This window comes from Molothrus aeneus, chromosome 5, assembly GCF_037042795.1.
Source record: "Molothrus aeneus isolate 106 chromosome 5, BPBGC_Maene_1.0, whole genome shotgun sequence".
NCBI classification, from domain to species: Eukaryota; Metazoa; Chordata; class Aves; order Passeriformes; family Icteridae; genus Molothrus; species Molothrus aeneus.
In genome coordinates this window covers 46509213-46524677 of record NC_089650.1, presented here as the reverse complement: position 1 = coordinate 46524677, position 15465 = coordinate 46509213, and the positions used below count along the sequence as shown (strand labels likewise).

Sequence of the window (15465 nt, the reverse complement as noted above, 5' to 3'; positions counted from 1 at the left end):
CTTACAGGTACCTAGTAAGCCACTATAGCTTAAGAGTCCCTGAAAGTTCACAAAGCTTTAATTGCATCTTAACATTTTTTAAAGCATTATCAAGTCCTACATTTGATTTTAATAAATACCTTCTGACTAGGTCTCCTGGCTTTGATCCCTTCACCATTGCAAATGTGTTTGAGGTAAATGGTCTCCATAATTCATTAGCATTCCATGATTCATCTTCAAACATAACTTCTCAGCTATAAGACAACATATTTCCATAGTTTTTCCAGTACTACAAGTATTCAATCCATGTGTTTCAACTATAACTCTCCTAATACATCCAACAATAAGTAGTGCATTAGTGCATCCTGACTCCACTCTTTGCCTCTGCACTTTTTGCTGAGCTCTAAAATACCTAATTTAATAACCTACTTTTTCTTTATCAATACAATTCAGTTCCTATACTTTCTTTTCTCTTGTGAAGGTATCAGCATTTCAGTAGCAAAAAGGCTTTTTTCTTGATTGTTTAATGAAACTGATTCTCTTGACATAATCAATTATGGCCAGAATTAGTACTGACTTCTGGTAATCACAGCAAAAACATTATTTGACTTATTCAATGTTTGCTCAGCAGTTCCAAGAAGAAATGTGGACAGAACACAACACAGTACCAGATCACAAGATAGATAAAGGCAAAAAAAGGTTTGCTGGGCTTCATATGCTCCACCAAGAACAATCTTGTAAAACAAGGTGGAAGGTACAAGACTTGAGAGACATTTTATGGAAAACAAATATCTTCAGTGTATCTGGTTTCCAAACAGTGAACTTGCAATGAAAAAATCCCACTTAATAGTAAAATTAGTACAAAACCCCCTAATATGCACATTAAAATTCCTTTTTGTTTGTTTTGACAGCACATTTATATACAGGGGAAAAATACTGGACCTGTGGGACACTGGGGAATAACAAGAGCTTTGTTCAAGAGTACAGACTTCATGCTGATATGGCATCAAACACACTATGCTGCACAGAGCTTGTCCCACTTAGCTTGGTATAAGAGGTCTGTATGTGACCATTGTTACTTGGGATCCTTATATCCAATATTATTAAGCCAAATTTCTTTCAAAATAAGTAATTTACCTACCAAAAGTACTTCTGTGTCTTCTAAACTACATTCTAGAGACAATGGTTACACATTAGCAAACACACAATTCTCTTTCTGTAGGTCTTACCCAAATTTTGAGCAACACAACAGCTGCTGAAAGGTAAAGAGAGAGAATTAGCTGGTCTGGAATTTAATGGGCTTCAAATAAATGCATGCATTTGGGGTTTTTGTTCCTGCTCAAAAGTCTGTTTCTCCAATTTGTCTGCAAGGATTAAGGCATTACGAACTCCTGCACCTCCAGTGGACTCAAGGTCTGACACCACAAAAAAAAAAGTACTATGTGCATATGCCATTAATTAGACTGTGAAAGCTTTTAACGTTCTTCCTTTCTGCACTACACACATACACAAAAAAAAATTACAAAGAACAGTTTTCTACATACAGCCACAACTACATTTAGAGATGGTTAAACTGACTGGCACACATCTACCTTCAAATAATCCTGGGTTAACTTGAAAAAAACCTTGGTTTACCTTTAGGAATGAGATCTTATTTTAAGAACAAGGTATATATACTCAGTACCAGGACCATCACTGATACTGATTGCATTTCCCAGTGAAATTATGCAGCCTGAAATTCAAAAGAAATTCAATGAAAGTATCTTTAGCAAAATGTAGAAACTTTAATTTACATGCAAAACTACAACATGTTCATAATAAAAAACTGGTGACTAAACAAATTAAACACAATTTGTAAAAACTGTCCACATTGCTAAATAGGTCTGTACAACCGAAGATTTACAAAGTCCCAGTGCATTTTTATCTTTTCAGTGCACAACTGAGTTTAAAGGTTCTGCTCGAATATTCCCCAAGTCAAGAGCAGAATCTGTCTCTTCATCAATTTCACCAATGACAGCACTGCAATTAAAAAAAAAAAATCAGGTTATTATTTGTTGAAATCAAATCACACAGTTCTAAAACAGAAGCTGTATTTTATCATCTAACAAGCCTTACATCCTGTTGAACTATACCAACTTCTGATTGATGCTGTTTATTCCATGAAAGCCTCTAGTGATGCACACTGGAATGCTCAAAGTACTTTGTACCATGTACTCTTTCTTTCCTTTTATTTTTCAACAGCTTCCCTATTTCATGAGAGTCCCCTATTTTGAAGTTACTGTTACTTAACTGTTTATTCTTTTTACTTCTTCCTATAAGGACACTGAATTTCAGCATGTTGAAGAGTTGCATGAATACATAATTATTACTTATATGTTTGAATTTGTTAAGACTGCAAAAACAATTCCATATCACAGAAGCATATTCTGAATATATTTCAGTAATGTGGCTGTATGATGATGTCTTTCATCATACATTTCAATTGTATGATCAAGCAGTGAAGTAGTAATCATTATCTGCTGATTTATACACATTTTCAGTATCTGAATGAAAAGCTACTGGTAGAATGGCATACAATGTGTCAAATTAGTTTTTCTTAAAATTTCAAGTCCAAAGTGATGAAAGCATTCAGAATGATCCACTTTCTCAATGATATTAGATAAATGCACCTAGATATCAATTTAAGCCTTTGCATTTTGCTGTACAGAAGTATCCATTAGAATTAGAAGATGAAAATTCCTATCCAGGCTCATGTGTTGGTCACTGCAGCATACTCTCTTTCCAGCTGTGATAAAAAAATAATCTTACTTTTCCCATTGGTTTCACAATGCTACTGCAAAAGTAATCTTCCTAGCTGGCCCACTTACCAGGCCTTCTTCCACTTCTCCTGTAACCCTCCCATGGGTTTGGCACACCAGCTACTTCCCTCTGCACTCATTGAGCTTTCACCCTCATTTTATAAAGGAATTTTACATCAAATACCAACTCATACACTTGACACATCACTACATTGGCTTCAACACTTGCTACACTGTCAAGTCAGAACCTTCAAGGATTTTCCAGATTATAAAGTGCTCTCTGTGAACATCTGCTCTAAAGTAAAAAAAAAAAAAAACAACAAAACAAAACTGTTGCAAGTCAACTTTGTATACCAGATTGCTGACTTTTTGCAGACACAAGTTCTAGCTCATTTTTTAGTGATTATTCTGTCTTTTCCTTCATCATCTCCCAGCCTGTCCTTGTAGGAGAGATGCTCCAGCCCTGAGATCATCTTCAATCTCAACATTACAAGTCATTCACTTCTGTAAAAGAAGTATAGATGTTTGCTATTTAATACAGAATCACAGCTGTGTGTTAGGAAAGATCAGGTCCAACCATTGACCTAACACTGCCAAGTCCACCACTAAGCCATGTCCCTAAGTGTCACTTCCACACATCCTTTTAATACCTTCAGCTTTGACAATACTTTCAGTGCCACCCACAAAGATGCAAGGTGTGTGCAGCTATCATGATTTATACAGATTATGGATATATAAATATACACAGACACATGTGCATCCACACACAAAGTCTGTATGGAAGGATTTAAACAAGAGCATGCCATACTTACACGTTATCACCTCTCACAATGTATAAGCCCAGCACCACTTGCTCAACTCCTTGTGAAGAACTGAATACTCGTTCATGGCTTTCATCCAAAATCAAGTTTATGGTCTGGTCAAAACCTTTGAGTGTTCCCTGAAAAAAAACACAAAAAAGCACACTGCCATTGCCCTTAAAAATTGCCTCTGTGCTGTCAAGGATATCGTAACCAGAGTGGCAAAATAAAGGTACTGGAGAAAAGATGTACTATTCAGGTTTTACTCTTTTGCTTAAACACAAAAGCTAAAGAATGAAATTTTAAAAGCAATAACCAATTTAAGAAAAGCACCCATGTGTTACTGTGTGTTCATGCTAAAAGACAATAAGCTTAAGCTTTATTATAAAAAAAATAAATTTTCATTTTATCAATGATGTTCCTCTAGACAACCAATTTTACTGTTTCTACACTGGTTTTTTGTATGGACGTTTCCAGAAATTAAAAAAAAATATTAAATAAACAAAGAACAGAAAAGTTGGATTCTTGTGGTCAACAATATTGAAACCATTCCTAACAAGCAATTTAAAGTGGTATCTCTTTGAAGGAGATTACCTTGTGTTTACTAAATTATATAAAAAATAAATTAAAAATACAGTATTTTGTGGCACTTAAGTACATGTTTGGAAAATTCTTAACATAAATTTGCCATCACTAATTAAGAAACTCAAACTCACAAAAAACAGCCCTTTAAACAGCGATATATGCATTTGTATCATCTAACAATGAGTCCTATATACCAACTCCATTCAAATCTTTATTGATAAGAAGTATCTTGTAGCACACAGAAAGTTTACCAGACTGACTTCAGCCAAGCAGATTTGGTGAAGCCAACAGATTTCTGCTCTCTCTTTCCAGAGGCTGCACAAAGCTAAGTACAGACAGAAAGATACAATCCTGCTGCAACAATCATACTATTAAGTTACACTCAAAACACAAAAGAATAAAAGATGGGGGGAAGCAATGCAAGAAAAAAAAGCCCCAGAACACAGAAGCAATAAACCCAAAAATATTATACAGTCTAATGCATTAAGTTGGCCTATCCTCAGGTTTTCAGGTACAAACAGAAGCCCACAACACTTCTCCAGCTGATGTTTTTCTACAGCCATAGGGAAGAAATGGTTTTAGCAGGAAAGCTGAAGAGCATACAGAACAAAGTGGATATTTTAGATAGAAACTAAATTACTGAACAGAAGAGGAATGCATTTTTTGGTGCATTCCCACAGGAAAAGCCATTTGACAAAAAGGCCAGAGCATCTGCAGAAACAAATTTATCAATGGAAAAAAGCTGACATGACATGCAAGAAACAGTAAGTGTTCATAAAATTATCTTTTTAAGCTTTATGGAAATTATTCTATACTATATAATTTGGTTGTGTGAATATGTGAGACTATCCTAACAGAGCTTCTTTATTGCCACGATGGAAAATCTTTATGGGAGAAAATAAAACATTAAAAAAAAAAAAAAGTCTTACCACAATCATTCTTCCATCAGAAGTAATTACTGCAACAGTACCTGATATTTCATTAAGGAAACATTTAGTCATATCTGGAATAGAAGCATTAACATTTTTTGAAGCATTCATATGGAATACAGGTTTTATGAGCCATTTAGAGCCCCAAAAGCCTATCAGCACTTTTTTTAAAGCAGCATGGTTGACAATAACATGTGACAATGCAGTATTTTTCATTAACATCTCCATGAAAGTCTCTCTTCACCCAACCATGGACAGTCATACACAAACGTGAAAAAGAGCCTTAAAACAGAATACAGATTTGAGCTCACCTCTCTTCCCATTACTAACTGCACTGCCTCAAAATGGAAACAACCTTTTCAGAAACACATTAAGGCCTTGAAAAAACTTTAAAAGTCCTTAAAAAGCTCTGCAGTGGTGATCTCGAGGCTAGTATTCTGCATCCCTTCTTCCTGAAGATCTGACTATCCCCATTCGATGATCACATATTCATCATCTTGACTAATTCTGGGTTACTAGCTTACTGTTTGTGAATAAAACTGAAAACGTCCACGGGTTACAAGAAGCACAGAAAAACTAACACCAAAAGCGTTGCAAGAACCCCAGCTGGCAGGTTCTGAGCAAATGATGCGAAGCTGTTATTTAACCGCACGTTAACAGCCCTTTAAGGGCGCAGGCCCACCGCGACTCCCGCTCCGCACGGGCAAAGCTCAGCCCGGCAGCACTGGGTGCTATAGGGGACCCCATTTTCCGCGGAACCTCCGGCCTGCAAGGCCAACCTCCCGTGAGAGAAACCGACACCGCCAACAGTGTCGGGCCCGAGCAGCAGAGCGGGCGCACGGCGGGCCCGCAGCGGAGGATACGGTTGATGTAGTTCTCCAGCGCGGAGGTCATGGCGGCCGACTCTCTCCGCGGGGCGCCGCCACGGCCGGCGCGCGCCGCTGACGTACGGGCCGCCGCGCAGGCGCACAGCGCGGGGGAGGGGCCGGCCGCGAGGGCGGGGAGCGCGCACGCGCTGGGGGCAGGAGGCGGCCAGAAGGTGGGAGAGGGCCGTACCAAAGAACGAGCCGCGCGGGGGGGCTGTGGCGCCCCCTCCGCGGCACATGGCACCGCCCGCAGGGACGCCGGGAGGCGCGGCCGGGGCGGGGGCTTGGTGTGGCGTGGGGCGGGAAGGTTTATCCCTGCAGCCGAGCGGCCGGGGTGGGACTTGGTGTGGCGTGGGGCGGGAAGGTTCATCCCTGCAGTCGAGCCTGGCTTCAGCGCCTGGTGCAGCGATTGGCCTCTCAGTGGCCGCAGGCAAAGAGCTGAGGACAGGGGGTCATTCTCCACGTGAAGATCAGTGACTAGTGGTGTCCTTCCAGGGGCTGGCGCTGAGGGCAACTCTGTTCATCTTTATAGGTGACATGGATAGTGGGACGGAGTTTGCTCTCATCAAAATTGCTGATGATACCAAGCTGTGTGGTGCCATCGAAGTGATGCCATCCAGAGGGATCTGGATAGGCTTGAGAGAAGTCCCATGTGAATCTCAGGAAGTTTAACAAGGCCAAGTGCAAGGTCCTGCACCTATTCAGGGCAATCCCAGACACACAGGCTGAGTGGAGACTGGATTGAGAACAGCCCTGCAGAGAAAGACTTGGGGGGTGATGATTGATGAAAAACTCAACATGAGCTAGCAGAGTGCGTCTGCAGCCCAGAAAGCCAGCCATACCCTGGGCTGCATCAAAAGCAATGTGGGTAGAGAATTGATTGTTCCCCTCTCTTCTTGTGAGACCCTACCCGTGTCACAGGCTCTACCAGCAAAAGGAAGACATGGAACTGTTGGAGCAAGTCCAGAGGAGGGCCATGAAGTTGATAAGAGGACTGGAGCACCTTCCTTATGAAGACAGGGTAACAGTTGGGAATGTTCAGCCTCGAGAAGAGAAGGTTGCATAGAGGCCTCATGGCAACCTTCCAGTATCCAAAGGGGTTCTACAGGGAAGCCAGAGAGGGACTCGCTTTCAGGAACTTTAGTGACAGGACAAACTGAAAGAGGGGAAATTTAAGCTAGGTATTAGGAAGAAAGTCTTTACTGTGAGGGTGGTGAGATACTGGAACAGGTTGCCCAGGGAGGCTGTGGATACCCCAGTCCTGGCAGTGTTCAAGGTCAGGCTGGGTGAGGCCTTGAGCAGCCTGGTCTAGTGGAGGGTGTCCCCGCCCATTGCAGGAGAGGTTGGGATTAGATGATCATTAAATGTAACCTGTAAATTCATATGAGTCTTGCTAGTGTGGGAGCCATGTTATCCTCCCTTGGTTTCCTGTGGGCTGTTGGTGTGAGGTGAGCAGGAAGGAGGCCGACTGCTGCCCTTCCACACAGCCACCAAGTCCCACACAGCTGCTTGCTCATTTCCCAGTCAGTGGGATGGGGGAAGGAATTGTAAGGACAGAAGCTGGAAAACTCTTGGGTTAAGATAAAGACAGTTTAATAGTGTAAGCAAAAAACATGCACACAAGCAAAGCAAAAGAAGGAATTAAGTCACTGCTTCCTATGGGCAGGCAGGTGTTCCACCATCTCCAGGAGAGTAGGGCCCCATCGCACGTAATGGTGACTTGGGATGTCAAATGCCATCACTCCAAACATCCCCCCTTTCTCCTCCTCCCCACTTTATGTACATAGAGCTTGATGTCATGGTACAGAATATACCTTTGGTCAGTTTGGGTCACCTGTCCCAGCTGTGTCTCCTCCCAACCTCGCAGTTTAGATTGTCCCTGTCAGTAGTCCAACTTCCTTTTGTTTATTCTTCTAACATGCCTTTTTTTTTTTTTCTTGCATTCTATAGCCATCTGAATCACAGGGAAAGCAAAATTAATTTTTTAAGGTAAATTAGCCAGAAAAAAAAAAAGGTGTTCTTTGGCACCTTGAAGGTGCCTACACCAAAGTAGTCCCTGAAGAATTTGTCCAATGGCTCAGCCTTTATCAGAAACATGACAAGAGATGTCAGAGAACAAAATACTTTTGGAATTGGGCGTTACATAATTCTCATCCTCTTAAGCTTTTATTATAAGAAGCTTAACAATTTCCACTAATGGTTAGACCAGGACTGCAATAATTATTCTGTATTTCATGTAAGAGGCTAAAGGGTTTTTTAGGGGGATTGACATTTTCCTTTTCATACTCTTCTTTCTCTCTGTCAAGAGACATTCTCAAAGGCCAAGAGCATGAGATCATTGAGATACAAGGATGTAGGATGAAATTTTAAAATACTTGCAGAACATTGCCACAAGACCTGATGTCAAGGATCTCTGATCCACCTGTTTATATTACAAGTGTCCCTGAAAACCAGAGAAGGGCTTTTTAAAAAACTGTTTTTATTTTACAAAGGAATATTAAAATCCAAAGAGTAAGGCCAGACACCTGAAGTCTGGTGCCCAGGCTTTGCCAAACCAGGTGCTTAAAAGCAGTTAGCACCCTCAGTATAAAGGAACTCTGAAAAGAGAATTCCTGGCTTCGTCTACTCTTAGGCTCTCCCTGAAGGCAGGCGGCTCAGCCCTTCTTCCCACAGCCCTAACTGAGGTTCTGTCCTTCCTTTGAAGCCACTGCTGCTCTTATTCTCTTCTTACAAAACACCCCCACAGAGAGAGGGAATGGAGAACTCTAATTTAAACCTGTATCTTTTGGGGAGGGAAAAAATATCCTGCCTCTGCCCTTCAGGAGCAAGGTTTGGCAAGCTAAATTACAACTTGGGGGCACAAGTTGCGTAATTTTGTGGAAGTTGAGCCCGGTGCGGAGAGCACGCGGATCCATGAGGGGAGGCCCGAGGCTGTGGTTCGGCCGCGTGCCCAGCAGGGGCCGCCCCGCGCGCAGCCCGTGCGCTGAGGGGAGGGAGGGCAGCGGGCGGCCCCGCGCCGCGGATCCGCCGGCCTCAGCCTCGGCAAGGCCCCTCCGCCTCCTCCACACAGAAAAATCCTGCTCTGCCCGAGAATGAGGTGCGTTTCCCACTAAAGATGCCTGTGTTTCTCCGGTGCTTACATAGCGAGCCTACTCTGAGTAACTCACATGGGGACATTTCACAGGTTCAAGCTTGCATTAGACCAGACACGTTTTATTTCTGGTGACTATGTAACATTGGCAACATTTGGGATCAGAAAACTGTAGCTAGCAAGGCTTTGCCCCTTCCTTCAGTTGCTGCAGAACTGGCCTTGGGGACATACTAAGTAATTATAATGCCCATTAAGCTCTCAGTTGAAGAAACAAAGACCTTTTTAAAAAAGCTTCCTTTTCTCTTACATTGTTTAGATATAGCTTACTTGCTAATTACATTTGCTCCAGTAATTAAAATCAGTTTATTTCTGCAGTTGATTCTCCAAACGTTAAGGTTGCTATGGCAAGTGATTGCTCCATGTTATGCTATGCTTTCTGCAGAATATGTGACCAACTAATCATGCCCTGTAGGCATCTGCAGAATATGTGACCAACTAATCATGCCCTGTAGTGCCTGCACATTTTCCACTTTCCACACTTTGCTTGAAGGCTGCCAGGGCAGGGAGGAAGCCTGCAATGGTAGTTGTAAGGTGTGTGTGCAAGCAGCTGTGTGCAGAATTGTTATCCAGCCTAAGGCTGGTAAAATGCCTCACTAAAAGCTTTGTTGCTAGTTACTGTATAATGCCTGTCAGTTTTACATCTCTTAAACCATGCTAGCTGCTGCTGGCTGTGCTTTCCTTAGTTACTCAGAAGCAGCCAGGTTTTAGAGAGCCTGCCATGCTGAAGGGTGAAATGGCTTTGTGATGCCCTCGTGAGAAGAGGGGCCCTGACTGCTACTGCTGTGCCATGGCATGTCAGACCATGTCCCTGTCAAATCAGATTGAGAAAGATGCAAGACTTATTCCTCCAGCTTCCTTGGAAGCTGAAAATCTAGTATAATCACCTCATACAGTGTTGGAATAGGAGCTTTAAAGAATTTAACAAAACTCCCCAAATTAGTAACATCTGTCAGCCTGCTCAACAAGAATTGCATCCCTTGGTTGCTGCTCAAGAAACATATAGCACCCAAGGTAGGAAATAGTGGAGTGGTACATACTGAAGAAGAAGAATCAGGCAGTATGTACTCCACAAGAAAACTAAGCATCCCCAAATCCCACATATTTAATTTACTTAATCTGATAACCTTTCTAGTACTTTCTGAGACTCAAAGTTTTAAATCTCTCTGATTTTCTCCTACATGCTCAGAATATCACTTCACAGAAAGAGTTAGCCCTTTAGCTTGTCTTTAGTTAATACACACCCAAGCTGGCTAAACATGATTGGTTATGTGTTCGGGAAAAACAGAAACATCCCTTCACCTCCACTTTATTCCTCTGAATCTGTAGATACTTTAGTGCCCATTATCAGCAATGCAAGGACATAGATTTGGTTTTTTCTGGTAGCTGGAGAAAAGTAGCAATCTCACTCATCTCATGCATGACTAGCTGCAATCTAAGCTGAGATGTGTTTCATGTATATTATTATATCAAAAGACAGGGGTTTGCAATTAAACAACTGGAAAATATAGAAAGTTAGCAGTCTGAAAAGGGTTGGTAGACTGTGAATGTGTTACAATGCATTAGAAACAAATCTGTAGCGTGAGGTCTCAAAGTACTTTTTATTTATCTTTAGAAATTCATTAACAAACACCTGATCTAAATTTTGTTATGATAGCAACTTCTGCTATGGGAAACATTAAAATAATTTATTCAAAGTGCTCCTTCATATGAGAAAGTGCATATTTTCCCCAACAATTTTTGCTAAAATATGCAAAATACCATAGCAATCTTAATGAGACTATCCCTACTTTATGTGTTAGCATAAAAAATAACTTTGCATGTTTCTGTTGGCAGGAAAACAAACTCTTTTCCATTTTCCTCCTTTTATTTTACTGAAGAAATGGATAACAGCTGTAGAAGTTCAGTACCATTATCCTCTTAGCTAATCATTTTAGGGGGTGTTACGAACTAGTGGTAGGAAAAATGCCATTGGTAATGGGTTGTGTACCTACTACAAAATAACAGAGCTAATGGATTCTTGTTTTCAGTTGGTCTAGGCAGAACATAAAGACAATTCTGTTGAACCTAGAATAAATAATAAGCTTCAAGTCACTGACATTTACTAGCATGTCATAGAATCATTTTTACAGTTATAGCTGAAATTGCATTTGCTAAATTGCTTTCATGAAGCAGGCTTTTCCTTCTGATAGATTCCCTATTTCTCAGAGTATAATTCATCTTCCTGTGAAAGCACTGATCCTAATCTTTAGTCTGCGTTAAGATGACTAGATCTTCCAGTTTTAATTATAAAGTCCTTTATCTTAATACTCTGCAGAGATGCCCATTTGACCCCATTCCACTTCTTGTTTCATATGCTCTGTGGCACATAATCTCCATGTAAAAGGAACAGCACATTGTCAAAGGGCTCTGTTCAGAGGTGACTTACATTTTGCCTGCTGCCAGATATAATGTAGATTGCACTAAAAAATCAATATATTTCTGCTTTGTAATTTATATAGCATCATTATTTTTTGAAGTAGGTTATCCATTGTACCACAGAGCAGTCTTTTGGCACCAGGACCTTTGAACAAATTATGAAAGTGGAGAAAGATTATACTGCAGATTTTGTCCTGCCTAGAAGCTGTGTTGGAATCCTTGTTGGAAACCCCAATGAAAAATGATCGACAGGAGCAGAAGATAAATAGGACTACATGCTTTCCTTTAATAGGCACTGTGTCTTTTCTGGTAAAAGGCATAAGGCCAGAGGGCAGCAGAAGGCTATTTTTCTTATCAGTAGGCTATGCTGTGAAAAGCAAACCTTGAAGAGCAAGAAACAGAATTTCACCAACAGAATGAAGAGAGGTGGCACACAAGGATGGCAGATGCTATTCTTTCTTCAGAGCCTTGAGGCAGGCTGTCTGTTTTGTCATTATTTCTAGCCTAGGATTTTACAAGCTACTACTTCAGCTGGGTATTTTCTCTTATTACTTCCATGATCTCCTTGGTAATCACAGCTGGCATCCTTGTTCACTGCCAGAGTATGTGCTTGTACTTTTAGGCACTCTCTTCATGTCCTCTGGTTCATGTTTCAGCTGCCACTTGAGACACCTTCTAGTGATGAGTCTTTTTAGCTGCTATTGTTGAGATACTGAGGTTGGTTAATGTATGGGGAGAAAAACCAGCTTCAGTGAGATATTTGAGCTTTACTGAGGACCTTGCTTGTCCCAGCTGTGGTAGCTCATGATTCACTCAGGTGGGCAGCTGACACCAATGGCAGGCTCAGCACTGAGGCCTTTGGTGGGAAAAAGAGAACTCTATATGCTGCACCTTGGACACTGCGCTGTAGCCAGCACAGGGGGATCTGCAGGGGAAGGAGGAGCTATGATTGCGGAGATTAATAGATGTAAAAGCAAGTGACAGCAGGAAAAATCCTTTTGGTTGGCTTTCTGTTGGTACAGTTGGTCTAAATTGGGGAACGCCTTCATAAATAAACAAAAAAAAACCAAACCGGCCCTTTCGATCATGACGAGATGGAATTATGTTGTAACTTCTTGTTTGAACAAATACTGTCATGGGTAAAGCTTTTTACTTGAGGCAGATCAGCTTCATGGCAAGTTGCACACTGCTAAGGATTTTTCCCCCTTTTAATTGCAGGAAAAAAAATTGTTCTTAGATTACTATGATCACATGTCCAAGGCCGGATTATGACTCTGGAGTGATGGGTGGCACAGATAAACTCTGTGAAATTTCTGGGCTATTTGAATTGGTACATCTGACACCTGACCTGAAAGTACTGCCTAGGTTTTGCAGCTCTATAGTGCTGTTAGAGCTGAGGGGGGCAGTGATAAAAGGCCTTGAGAAGTGTCTTCTGTTGAGTCTCACCTGCTTACCTGGCTCTGGTGTAGAAGGGTTACCATCACTGCACAGTATCTCACATGAGAGAAGAGCAGTGTCCCAGAGAGCACAGTGCTAACCACTGGTAACTTCTGCTTTTTCATTATCATCCACTGTGCTATTGCATTATTGATTAATGCTGTTGAAAGCCATCCATGCTGGTCTCTTGTGTTCTTACTGAAAAACACTTAACATATTAGCCACATCTAATTGAATACCAAGAGGAATGAATGAAATACAATTCATAAGCACTCTCTTTATAGTCATTGACAACAATATATATGTCACTGAATGTTGAACCCATCCTGAAGGCATAAAATTTCTAAATACAATGTTTTTTTAAAGTACTTTACTCAATTTCTGCTGGATATGGTGCTGCTATTAATGTTCTGAAGATCCACATGCTTCATTTATTGTAGAGGGTAAAATTATTCTTTCCATTTAGTTGAGCATTACCATATCTCAAAATGATTGGTAAATATTACGCTAATCATGTACTAAATCTGCAAGTTGAACTATATAGATGTTCACTGAAATAGCAGAATTTCTTTTGAATTCAGTGGTGGAACTATAAATAGAAATGAGCTATTTTTAAAATATTGGTATTACAATGACTCCAGAAGGCATCAATCAATATTAGGGCCTCATTATGGTTAACTGTGGAGGGATAGAATGTAAGAAAATAAAAATAGTGCAGAAGGTAGTCACACCTGAGGAGTTGCAGCTGTACTTATCACCAAAGATTAGGATCAGGCCTGCCCTTAATGGGCCACAGCTGTGTCCAATAAGAAGATGAGTGCTACAAAAGGGTGGGTTAGCTGGGTGAGGAGAGAGATGGAGTTTGTTGGTTGGGCTGTGAAGAAGAAGGAGTCAGTGCTGTGAGGAGCTGCCCATCAGACATCACTGAGAAGGTATGAGAGCTTTGCAATACGGTGACAACAGGAAACCTCTACATAGGCATGTGAAAAGAGAGAAAAAGTTCTGGCTACAAGTACTTTGCATAGTGAATAGTCAAGAGAAAGTGCAGAGAGAAGAAAGTATTTGTCTCCATTTTTAAGCCCTTAGTAACATGCCTTAACTTCTAAGCCCAGAAGTAGTTAGACAGACTACATGATCATTAAAGGTCCCTTCCACCTGAAAATAATCTATTCTGTTTTATTCTATAGTATTTTACAGAGAGAATGCAAAGAAAAGTAATTTGCCTATGGCTGCCTTGTTCCACACATAGAAAAAAGAAATCAAATATGAACTAAGTTCTAGGCAATTTCTAATAGTTTATTTTACAACACCCTTTTGGTCTTTGAGGAAGGCTCTTCTGCTTCCCCCTCAGCATGTAATTTGATACAGAATATGTAAGATCATTTCCCATCTTGCCCCTTCTTATGTCCTTTCCAGAGACTTCAGGACTTTGCTCATCACCTTCACTGTCTTTCAGCCTCAGAAAGAGAAGTTTCAGAGTGGAATATAGATGCTACATGTGACATTAGAAACTATTATCATCTGCCTCACCTACTTGTGTGACTTTAAATAACTAAACAAACAAAAAGATAATTACAGGCATCTGAAAGAAATAAATAGAATGCAAAGAATATTGATTGCCATTCCTGGTGATACTGGTGTGACATATTAGGGTCTTTATACATCTTTCAAAAATGATTTGCAATTTTTTAATGTCAAATAAGTGATGGGGCAGGTACAACTCTTAGGCAAAAAAGGCCATTGCAAATTAAATCACAGTAACAAGATAAGGCTGTCACTGTGCAGGTCTCTGCTGCCCTGAATCTAATGTGCACAATCTGTTTTTGCAAGTGCTTTCGTATTTTTGCTCTTTGTTATGAACATATACAGCATGTAAGTGTTTTTAGTATTGGCTGACTCTAGTATTTTGTAGTCACGATTGTGGTATTTAAACAGGAGATGATCTGTTCTGCACATGGAATATGGGCTGTGTTAAAGAGGAAATAATTTTAAAAAGCGTTGCTATTTTTTGGCAAGAGGATGTTATGTTTATTTCTCAAAGAACATACTCGGTGTTCATTATGTTCATGTACATGCCCATGATGATTTGAATCTGATTTCTATTCTGTACCTCGGAAGCATTATCACTGTGTTAGAAATGCAAGTATGCTATTAAATTGCAAAGTTCTTACATGTATATAGTCTCATCTAGTTCAGATGTTGTATAACATGACTTCCCAATTTCGCTCTAGGAGCTGTGATTACTTAGACTAAATGAGCAGTGTCATTTGAATAGCAACTTTCATAAATAATGGGGATCTTTTCATAAAACTTTATCATTTTGTTAATATCCAAAATGCATGTGGTAGGGAAAAACAGTGCAATTCCATTGGTTAAGAAAATTTTGTTCAAAGAATCTGCCAGGCAGTGATTTTTAAAACACATTTCAAGACTTTCTGAAAGTCTTGAAATACAAACATGACACGTTTGTGTTATGAAGGTGTGTTTGATGAGGTGAAAGCAATG

General features: G+C 40.5%; 1 protein-coding gene across 1 annotated transcript; it reads right to left on the bottom strand.

The window, feature by feature from the left end:
* Nucleotides 1–1739: 1739 nt before the first annotated feature.
* On the bottom strand, nucleotides 1740–6055 carry LSM8 (LSM8 homolog, U6 small nuclear RNA associated). The gene is made up of 4 exons (XM_066550564.1): nucleotides 5955–6055; nucleotides 5092–5132; nucleotides 3590–3717; nucleotides 1740–1998 (listed from the first exon to the last, which is right to left on the bottom strand). Exons 1-4 carry the CDS (start codon nucleotides 5983–5985, stop codon nucleotides 1908–1910), a joined length of 291 nt encoding a protein of 96 aa, XP_066406661.1. The 5' UTR covers nucleotides 5986–6055; the 3' UTR covers nucleotides 1740–1907.
* Nucleotides 6056–15465: the final 9410 nt, after the last annotated feature.